The 11531-nt window shown below is 38.0% G+C and overlaps 2 protein-coding genes across 2 annotated transcripts; both read right to left on the bottom strand.

The window, feature by feature from the left end:
* Nucleotides 1–3569: 3569 nt before the first annotated feature.
* Nucleotides 3570–8273, bottom strand: sco1 (synthesis of cytochrome C oxidase 1). Its single transcript, XM_026325173.2, has 7 exons — nucleotides 7987–8273; nucleotides 7266–7382; nucleotides 6536–6626; nucleotides 6240–6437; nucleotides 6049–6141; nucleotides 4746–4861; nucleotides 3570–4620 (listed from the first exon to the last, which is right to left on the bottom strand). Exons 1-7 carry the CDS (start codon nucleotides 8155–8157, stop codon nucleotides 4486–4488), a joined length of 921 nt encoding a protein of 306 aa, XP_026180958.1. The 5' UTR covers nucleotides 8158–8273; the 3' UTR covers nucleotides 3570–4485.
* A 617-nt stretch (nucleotides 8274–8890) lies between these two features.
* tmem220 (transmembrane protein 220) lies at nucleotides 8891–10832 on the bottom strand. The gene is made up of 6 exons (XM_026325363.1): nucleotides 10285–10832; nucleotides 10171–10200; nucleotides 10030–10090; nucleotides 9619–9742; nucleotides 9434–9493; nucleotides 8891–9325 (listed from the first exon to the last, which is right to left on the bottom strand). Exons 1-6 carry the CDS (start codon nucleotides 10390–10392, stop codon nucleotides 9193–9195), a joined length of 516 nt encoding a protein of 171 aa, XP_026181148.1. The 5' UTR covers nucleotides 10393–10832; the 3' UTR covers nucleotides 8891–9192.
* Between the last annotated feature and the right edge of the window lie 699 nt (nucleotides 10833–11531).

The raw sequence follows: 11531 nt of genomic DNA, 5'->3' as shown, positions 1-11531 counted from the left end.
CACACGACTGTTTGGGTTTTGTGTTCAGAGCAGCCAGGGTTGACAGGCAACACTTAGCACATGCCAGACAGAGGCCGATCTCCATGAACTCACATTTACTGGAGTTTTTTTTCTTACGGTATTTGTCATTCAACTCATTTTTTGATTCATATTAACATTTTGCTCTGTCCATCAGTGTCCATAACTCCATATATTACTCTCCTTTGTAATTGTGATGTTTAGACCTGTATATGTGTTCATATTTTTTGATGATGTTTCTGGCTTCTTGTCTGCATTTAATTTAGACTTTATAGTTTCTTTGTGTTTGAATTTGTAACCATGGTCATTTGACTATATCTGGCATATTTACATAGTAAAATTTTCAGTTAATTTGTGTTGTCCATAAGGAAATTAAATAACTGAGTTATTAAATAACTGAGGGCAATAGACCCATGGCCAGAATTGTGCAAATTCATCGTAACACTTGTTGAAGCCATAAAATAAACTAACCAGGCTGGTTGGTCCATCCCTTTGGACCCAACTGAATTATCTAAACTATTTTAGGAATTGTTATATGTAATTGTTATTCATGTAACTCCTGATGAAACCAGATGAGAAAAGTAATTCTCGACTTTTCTTACTGCACCAACAGCAGGTTGATATTTGTTGTTTTGAGTGACATGTCCCCCCCCAGTTCAGTTTGAATTTTTCTAAGTTTAGGATCAGTGACTTCAGAACATCTCACACCGACCACCAACCTGGTGCCATGTTTCTGTGGCTGAGAGACTAACAACAGGTTAACAATAAATCCACTGTAGCTGCACGGATCCATTCAGAATCCTTTGAATGACTTTCTATTAATGTGTCTCAAACGCCAAATTCAATATAGCAGGTTTTAAGCTTAAAGTATGTTGCTGCAGGGCAAATCCAGAGTTCACTCAGGATTTTCTACATTTAGCGTGAACAGTGTCTTTATATTTATCCCCTGGCTTTGTACTAAGTGGTCATTAAAACATGATGTCAAGTACTGATTTAAACTGGCGTGTAGCAATTATGGACTGAGTGGCCTACAGACATTATATTAAGAAAAGGAAAGAAGAAATACACTTTACTACTGTGTACATAACAGTCATGGACAAGTGTGAGGTCTTCTAAATTTTCTAAATTAAAATATTCAGCGTTCAACATACTTTTTAAAACAACTGATTTAAAACAGATGTCACTTTGGTGTCAAGTCTGGGAAATAATAATAGACATTTTCAGTATTTTACAGCATTTTAGGGGGGAAAAAAATCAATAAATCATTTCTACTACATAATCATTACTTAAGGACCTATGTTTAGTCATAGGTAGTTTTCTTTATTGTTGCTGCATCATCTTTTGTTGCACTTCTATAAGCAACAGCAACAAACTGAGGAAAATGAATATTTATATATTGACTTTTGCACAACAAAAGTACCTTCCCTTTTCCATTTCATATAGACATTTCAGTCTGCTTCAGTGAACCTCAAATCTTTTATGATTCCTTCTCCTCCTCATAGCAAAGGATTAGTATTCTTGAAAATAATTATATGATATGGACATTTTGCCTGGCAGTGTATCACAGACAGACTAACTGGTGTTGATTTAATACCCTCTTAATGTCACTTGAAGGTCTGGCAACAGCTGCAATTATAATTGGCTCCGGGTAAAGGCCCCGGCAGGCAGGGGACTGGCAGTACGAGAACCCCTCGATCACATCTAAACACAGAACTTGGACTACGAAGAGGCTACAGGATCTGAATTCAGTAGTCACAGGACAAGAAAGAGAAGAATCACAAAATAACTGTAAGTGTGGGAGAGAGACTGATGACTCACCCTGTTGGGAAATCTTTTTGATGATGGACACAGGACGTGCCTGTAAAACTACTGCAAACCAGATGCAGGACAAATGAATAAAAATGTACAAAAACAAAGAAAACACTGAATCGTGCAGCCTATATTCTATAGATAGTGCATTCAAACAGAACACTTCAGGTGTTTTTCCGCATATAGGCCACTACCCTGGAGAGGAGTTAAACCCAACACTTGAAGAAAACTCAGCTTTTTGTACGATCTGTGTCATTTTTGTAAGTCTGAAATGCAACATCCACAAAAGTAGGCAGTAAACTGCATTTGGATTGACAACAACATTGATCTGCCCAGAAGAGTGCTGAATGTTGGGAGGTGTTGGCGAGGTCTGGAGGCCTCACAGATCAATAACAGTATCAATCCAAATGCAGTTTACTGATTGCTTTCATGGTTGCTGCAGTTTAAAGTAAAAATAAAACTGCAGAAACAGCCACTGAATGGTGCCTAATGTTAGAAATTAAACAAACTGCAATATCTGCAATATATCTATTTACAGTATTTTATTTCATAGCTGGTGAAATTACATTTCCCCCAGATCTTCCAACTATGATCTTTGTTTGCTCCTTGGAGAGATGTGACACACAGCTCTTTACTTTGTAGACACGTTAGCAGCAGTGGCACATACCAGGATCAGCAAAATGGGTCTGTTGGTCAGTGTGTCCACAACTTTGGTCAAGACTCTCACGACAGCCATGAAATTTGACTCAGCACACACATATTCAGCTCAGGATAAACTCTTGTAACTTTGGTGATTCCTTAACTTTTCATCTAGTGCCATCATCAGGTCAAAATTTCTATTTCCTTGTAATACTTGAATGTCAAAACACCAAAAAATGTGCAATACTCAAATTCTCCCAAGAAATACTACTAAATAATTGTTAGACAGCTCGAGAGTTTTGGTGCACAGATGGTTTAACTTTATTTTTTTTCAGGTTTACAAATGCGTTTCTGTCTAAGGCAGGATTTGCTCTTTTTACACCTGGTTTAACTGGCAAATGAGTCTTCCCTTGATCATCACAGTCACAAAACCAAATAAGGAATGAAATACAAGGATCTTTGTGTTTAAAGTAAAATGTTTAGAAATTAAAATAAAAGCTAAGACACTTTTTTTTTTTTTAAATATGAACCCAGCTATTCATTTGTGCCATTTTGAGTGTTGCATACTACTGCGGTCAGAGCAGAATGACCCCTCTGCTCCAGACATCAGTGCGGTGTCTGGCCGTACGGAGCCGGACAACTGCTGTGTTTGCTTTTCTAATCCAATTTCTAAGGGAGGAGCACAACAGGTGTGAAGGCAGAAAAGATATTAATAAATCAATACTGGCTGGTGGCAAGTTCAAGTTAGAATAATTGTAGTATTTCTCTAAGCACAGCTTCTCTTCATGCTCTATTAAACACAAACAAAGAATGTTTTATAGAGACAAGCCTCCTAAGAAAACACTGAGAGAGTGCGGTTAATCTCCGTCTGAAAGCAGTTACTCATTATGGGTGAGCTCAGTTTTCACAAGAGTGTTTTAAATCAAATCTTCATCAAGTGAAGTTCGTTATAAAAGAAAGTCATTTTTGCTAAGACTATAATCTCTCCGAAGGTCTGGGTGCTAGAAATAGCAGAAACCAAAATCTTGGCGCAAAAAAAATTAGAGTATCGAACTCTGCTAATTCTTCTATTAGGTCAACAAACCTGAGGCTGAACCTTCAACTACTTTTAACATTTTTTTATTCAATTCTTGGCATACATAAAATATATCATTTTCAGGTGCTCTGGATGCAATGGTGTTAAGAAGTAGTAATAGTTTTAAAGCAATGTCTGTTTGAAGGGCTTTTATTTTCCATAAGTCAAGCAACTTCCAGCTATCACATGTGAAGTCATTGGCATGTGAAGTCCCATTAGGACGTAAAACGTCTGGGGCTCAAAATGATGAAAAAAGGTGTTAGAGATCAGGGAGCTCAAAGTTGCATTTATTTCCATTGTTCCACCCAGTAAAACTTTCTGCTATATTCATAAAAAAAAAAAATTTAAAAAAATAAATACATAAACACACTGCTTCAAGAACGAAAACATCCTGTGAATGGTTTAACAATTATTTGAGCAGCAAAGAACAAACAGTTTTAGGATTTAGTTTAAACCTAAAGTTTAACATTCAAATTTGAGAATTTGCTTTGTTTTTTTCAATGTATGTAAAATGAATCTGGATTCAGTTTCAAATGGCATTTCAGTTTTTACTCAGTTGGGATGTGTTTTTTAGTGACCACTGTTTCTCCAGTTTAAATGATTTAAAGGGAAAAACAAAACAGTCCTGATGAAGACTGATGCAGTTGGCTATTGAGTTGGATATGTCCTTGTTGTTTGCATCAGAAATCAGAGCTATTAAGCTCAGTGGAGTTTGTATAACATTTTCAAGCAGAAAACACCTGCAGCAAATCATGTCCAGTGAGCAGCAGTGTGAAGTGTATTATAGATTAAAAAGGAGAACAATAGATCAGTATCAACCTGAAATGTGATTGAAAGGAATGTTACTGCAGATGTTATCTTTGTACAAAGAGAGAGAGACCACCAAGATGGCAGTGATGATTTAAGGTAACCAAATGACTTAATGTCTGACGACAAGCTGCTGCTCACTTCCCCTTCTTGTACTTTCTCATATGTGCTGCTATTGAGTTGGTGATCTCCACGTTTCTTTTGTTCTGTCCAAAATAATCCACAAACTCTCCGTCAGGTCCCACAAGGTACATGATGATGGTGTGATCGACCTAAAGACAACAAGGGGTGGAATTTAGAAAGGTACTTCTTATAATGGGTGCAATAAATCCTGTATTTATGTTCCTTTTATTATCAAGATGTGCAGCTGGCAAAACTAGAGCAGGTTGTAACTCACAATGTAGTCGTTGTCTTCATCCTTAGGTCCCTGACTGTAATACACTCTGTAGGATCTGGAAACCTGCTCAACCTGTGCTGCTGTCCCCGTCAGACCAATCAGCTTTGGGGAAAACTCTAGAAAACACAGGACAAATATTTCCACATTATAATAATTGGTTTATACACTATCAACTGAGTAAAATGAAGTTCAATAAGCAGGATAAAAATAGAGAAGATAAGAATTTTAATACACAGAAACAGAATAAAGCATATTTTATTTGAAGATAATCAGACATTTTGGTGTTTAAAATTGTATTTATTCTGGTTTTATCATTCTGCATCATTACTTTCTGTGAAAACTGGCATTTCTCATCATAAATCATGCCTAAATTCAGACAGAAGTTCAGCTAATGCCTGATAAAATTGTTTATTGTAATTTTCTGGAATTGTTCTTTTTACATATGATTTATGTATGTTGAATAATTATTGGATAATATTTTTTCCTCTATCTCTGCGGCGAAAACAATGCTAATATACTGTAACTAACTTTAGATCACTGAGCTGACATCATTACTGCTCACAGTTTGGGCAAGTGATGCCACATGTGCCTTCAAGTAACCCCAGGCCTGGATTATTGATATCAATACATACATGTCATCTATACGCACCGGACTGTATGTTGTGAATTATGATGAAAAGTACATCATTGTTCGGATAGCTTTCAACATTTTTAAATCACCACCAAATAACATGTCAATGAAGGGCTATGATGGTAAAATGAAGCGAGGTTGAACCTACCTTACCTAAGCTATTCTGTAAGTAAATGGTTAAACTGGATGATGTGGAAATTATCTGTTTAAACCTAAAACAATCAACAGTTTGAAAACAGAAATTCGACATTATGTGTTTCTGATCTGATCAAAACTGAAACCAATTTAATATTGAGTCAACCAACATGACTGATGTCATACAACATAAGGAGACAATATAATGATAAAGGTTTTAGTGTTCCCATATCAATAATATTACAGCCGGCTCCAGTCCTGTTCTGATGCAGTCTGGATTTCTCAGACTGAATCAGTTTCTGCCTCTGTTCTTCCTTTTTCTGATTTCCCATGAAACTACAAGGGCTTTTATAACCACATTTCCTAATTTTAGGCTTTTCTTTAGTTGTAGCTTACAGGCAACCTGCCTGGAGTATATTTGTCAAGAATTCAGGCTAAATACAGGGAGTATCCATTCTCCCTGTGGATTAAGCACAATTTACTCTATACACACAGAAACATAGATACAGTTACAGTCAGTTCATACAGCTTTTGTACCTTTTACATAAGCAGCCAATGCCTCTGGTGTGTCCCTGTCAGGATCGATGGTGATGAGAATGGGTGTCAGGTTTGGAAGAGACTTTATTTTGTCTGTGAAAAACAAGAACAGGACGTTTGGAAAAATCACGATACCAGATGTTAACTTCCTGTTGCGCAATACAGCCGATGACGAAAATAGTTTTCCTTACCTATTTCATTCACCACTTCAATCATTTTCTCTATTTCTTCTGGGCAGATGTCGGGGCAGTGAGTAAACCCAAAATAGATGAGGATCCACCGACCCAGGAAGTCCTCACTCTTGGTGGGCTTGTTGTTGTGATCGATGAGCGAGAATGGACCACCCAGTGCCGGTCTACCTATTGACCTGTTCCTTTCTTTCTCAATCACTGCAAGATCCAAAATCAAAACAAGTAGAGCTACAGATACAGGAGTATTTCTAGGTTGTACAACAAGAATATCTTTATTTAGAAAACAAAACACTCACTTTCTTCTTTTTCTTTTTTGAAATATTTCATCCCTCCGAGTATAGCGCCTCCGATGGTAAATGTTATTGCTAGAGATTTCCATGTCACCGGCTTTGAAGAGAAAACAATGACAAAACATTTTTTTTAAAAATCACCCAACTACTACTACATGTTCTTCTCTGCTCAGACTGTCAAGAGTTCACAGTGTCTCATCACAAACAGACTGTCAACAGCTGATTAAAAGAGAGATCATAATAAATAAATAAAAGTAAGGCCTGTCTGTTATCCATGTAGTTTCACTGCTCAAATAATTTTCAAGTAATTGTTCAACACTTTACTTTAACTCAACAGATAATTTGATTATTTGTGAGTCAGGTTTGAGTCAGTTACCAACATACTGACATAGCTAATAGTTACAATAGCTATCTGGCCATTTCACTCCCCACATACACAAATCAGGAGTAAATTAGGACTTATCTTCCTCAAACAACTTCAACAAATGGCACTTCTATTGTACAAGTAATAGATTAGTGGTTAGCACTGTTGCCTCACAGCAAGAAGGTTCCTGGTTTGAAACCCATCAGGGGCCTTTCTGTGTGGAGTTTGCATGTTCTCCCTGTGCTTGTGTGGGTTTTCTCCATGTACTCTGGTTTCCTCCCACAGTCCAAAAACATGTATGTCAGGTTGATTGGTGACTCTAAATTGCCCATAGGAGTGAGTGTGAGTGTGTGAGGTTTTTCACAAACTCACCCCAGACTTCTTTGGTCTATCCCCTGGTGACGATGAAGGAGGTGTTGAGGAGAACGATCTGGAGCAGTGATTCAGCCATGGTGCTGCTCTGCAGGTGTACCACTGACTTATGTTCCCCTGTTAACAGGCAATCACAGGAAATCAAGAGCTGTGCTGAGACTTAAAGCAATAATACAAACATCAAGGCATTCAGCCAAACTCCATTCAAAGATTTTCCAACTCAAGGTGATGTTGGATCAGGGAAAGAGGTGCAGAAATCTCTGATATTTTAATCATTGCGTCCTCCAAAAAAATGACTGGAGACCCAGTAACTGACTAACTATTGCTGATTATTTTTATGTTAATTATCCCATTTAAAATGTGTTTAAAACCGCGGCTTTGCTAACTTTCGCAGCAAGTATGATAAAGTAGCGAACTTGTAAATGGAGTTTGGTGTGCGTGTCCCTACTACCACATTATATTAGTGAGTTACTAGCTATTAGCAATTTCAATGCGTTAACTGCCCTCTAAAAAATGTCTCGTGAAATATTTTCGAAACTACATGTAAATGTGCCACAAATAGAGGCGTGCACGGAACAGAAGACTATAGTTTTATTATAAATGAGTGCTGTGTGGTTGTATTTTAGAAGCCGTGGCTGTGAACTTCGCAGCAGAGTGCGCTAAATTAGCACATTTCTTAATGGAGTTTGGTGTTACAGCAGCTGCTGCAGCTTTGACCTACCAGGCAGCAGTGAGCTCTCCGTGTCGACAGCGTCTGACTCGGTCCGGGTTCTCTGCGTAAAACACTGTGTACGAGTCTGCCGGCCGGACTCTGTGTACATGTCTGCAAGACTTTAGCGTTAGTGTGAAACAACCCGCGGTACAAAACACTCAGGGTCATGGTCGGACCCATGACTGAACCGCCGCTTACACAAGGAACCGGCTACAACCTCAGACACGAATAATGACAGAAAACGCTGTTCTCCAGTCAGTCCTGACCAGCTGCAATGACATTAAACAGGCTCGCCTCTCTGGAAATACTGCTCCCAGATCAGTGCCCAGGCGGAAATGACGTAGAGATGTAATGTCTTCTTCTATGGTTTTTTATCAGTTTCTGTGCGCTCTGCTGCCTCCTGAGGCAAAGAGACTTAATTGTCTCGTTTAAAATAAATCCATACCCAAACACCAGTTCCTTATATATACCATTGATCACACTGGAACAATGCACGGCCACGACATACTTGCTGTGTCCATGACTCCAGAACATGTAGTGATATGTCTCAGATGGGCCAAAATGCTTCTTATATAGATTTATACTATATTGTTATATTGGACATTAAAGCTATAGCAGGTTCTTTATCCATGAAATATCTTAAGTCTATTTAAAAGGTTTTGTTAGTGGCTTGACATCATACTTGCTCTAAATTTAAACAAGATATTTTACTTCATTTGAAGTGGTTAGTAGCACCTTGACCCCCCTACATACAAATACAGACCATAAGAATCCAATACACAAATGTACATGAAAAAAATCAACAGCACTAACAGTATCTATTTTCAGCTCTTATATGTAAAACAATTAGCCCAGTATGTTACTCTAAACCTACCATGAATCCATTATGTATAAATTGCAATTAAAGGCCACCTTGATTTAATCTTTTATTATATTCAATCTTATTTACATAGTGCACTTCATTTGACTCCTCAACATTTATCACTTGAAAATTACATATTTAATCAAACGTCCAATGGAAAGACTGAGTTTGTAATACTGATGCAACACAGTTTGCAGGTAAACACTGGATGAAAGTTTTTTAAATGCCCCTTAGCTGTCATATGTTTGTATTTCAGTGATATTATAAATATTTACTGTAGCAACATTTTTGATTTCAGTCAAAGAACACAACAATGGAAATGATTAATCAGGGAAAAAGTGCAAAGTTGACATCTAAATAGCTGTGGTACAATGTGAAGGCCAGTTTGACCTCAGCTCCTTGTTGATGTAGTAGTAAAGCCAAGCCACAAAGGGGAAGACTGTGATGGCAACTGCTGTTGAGACTCTGAGCATCCCGACAGGAGCCCTGGAAGAGGAGAGGAGTGGAGTGGCATCCGTCTCTCAGACACAATGTGGAGTCATTTTGAAAAACAAAGAATCCAGGAAAATCCCTTGGTTTCATCACTAACATTACCTCCCAGAGTGGCGACACAGGAGGAGCCAAACAACCGTCAACGTGAGACCAGAAAATTCTCTGAAGGAGAAAATATTGAATGCAAACTTATAATTTTATGTGAATCATCTCTGCTTATAAATTAATTAATAATTACAGGTCAACAGATCTTTCAAGTAAATAATAAAAGAGAAAAATGCACATACCTGCCCTCCTCCTGTTGGAAAATCTGTGTGACCCGCTCTTTATAAAGTGTCCATCCCAGCATGGCAATGACAGCGCTGGAAATCATCACATGGAGGTCAGCAACTCGCCTCCAGGGCAAAGTCTCTACAATAAAAGAAAATAAAAGAATGCAGTTTGGTCTGCACTTTCCTATACTGTTAATGAGTTTCACTGAGCTGCACAGTCACGATACAACCACTTGATGGCGCTTTCTGCAGGGAGGAAATTGCAATCAAGGCAGAATTCAACAATTTAGGGATAGTGGATAAACAGGAAAACATGCAAACTGTCACTGTCACTGTCACAGATATGGTGATCATCAGGCTTATTATTGATAGGTAATCCATACATACACTAAAAGATTAGCACCATGGCCTGCATCATCCCTTTACCTGTCACATGGGGTTTCAAGCCAATAAATGCACACAGGACTGCAGGAACACCATACCCAGTCTGCAACAGGAACATGGTGTTAATAGTAAAAGTATTTGAAAAGAAATCCCAAAACTGGTTGGTCATGGTTGTTACCTTACCATCCACAGGCCTGCATCTGGATCATTGATCTAGCATTAAGCACAGCAGATTGTTTGTTTACTGATTTCGACACGAATGCTAAAAAAACAAAAGTGTAAAACTATAACCCTCACCTGCACGTATGTTGCAAGAGCGAAAAATAAAGACATGAAAACGTTGCAGACTTGCCAAATTAAAAAAAGCCATGTCTTCGTGTCCTTCTCTTCACAAACTTCTCCCATTGTTACTCCAAACCTTTCACTTCCCTGCTCGGCCGTGCGGGTCGTGAAGACGTGAGAAAACAAGCGCACTGACCCCTCCTGGTCCCCTAGTCCGATTGAAGAGTAAGGGTTTGTTTGATATTTACTATCGCAGCCCTGCGGTGCACGGCCCTGCTTGGGTGTAAACGATAAATCAGGAATTATTTAACGACATCGTAACCCAGGTGAGCCATACACCAGGCCATAAACCCTTTTCGGATTGGATCCAGGCCCAGACACCATCATCACAGGCGGATATCCAATGATGTCCCTAATTTGGGATTGTATAATTGTTGGCACTGTAGCCAACGATATATTCCTATGATTACAACACTGTTTTATATGTCATCTAATACTGCGTCTAATGTGGAAAAAATGACCCTATCGTTATTAACTACACTGCATCAAGTCACGGGCGTTTTTTTCCCCTGGCTGCTCCGTAATACAAAACGAGCACACACTCCCCAAGACTGCAGTAACGTCAAGTTCAACCACAAAATGAACCAATAGTACTTCGAGTCCTCTTTACAAAATAAAAACATTAGTATAAATTACATAATAGGTTGTCACTAAATTGTTTATCGCATAATATAGTCCCTAACATTGATTTTTATATTAACTTATAATTACAGTTTTATTTATTAATATTAATCTTGCACTTTACATATTCCTAAAGAAATGTTTAAGATTAATAAAATGACCACAAACAGAGAACCAGTGGTTGGTTTTTGTGGAGCTCAGTGCAAAGTATAGTTACATGGATTTATATTCAGCCATGTAGAATTAATTAAAGCCTATGAGACAGTCTTACACATCTAGTTACTACAGCATCATGCGTATGTTTCAAAACAAGCAGAAAAAAAGACTACAATTGATTTTTGTTTATTTTGGAACGTAATAAAAATAAAGGTAAGCGTCCTCATCGGTCTGGTAAAGTACATCATCCAGGGTCCTCACAACCCACAGGCTTCTCCTTTATGTCAATGAATAAGATAATAAACACACAAAACTCAGTTCTGTGCAGTTGCAACTAACAGTTATTGCCATTATCAATATGTCTGACAATTTATTGTCACGTTTGATTGATTCTTCAGTGTGTAACAGTGAAATCTGTATTTGCT

The sequence above is a fragment of the Mastacembelus armatus genome, chromosome 8 (assembly GCF_900324485.2).
Source record: "Mastacembelus armatus chromosome 8, fMasArm1.2, whole genome shotgun sequence".
In the NCBI taxonomy this organism is placed as follows: Eukaryota; Metazoa; Chordata; class Actinopteri; order Synbranchiformes; family Mastacembelidae; genus Mastacembelus; species Mastacembelus armatus.
Note: the sequence above shows the minus strand (reverse complement) of the source record. Positions and strands in the feature narration are given on the sequence as shown.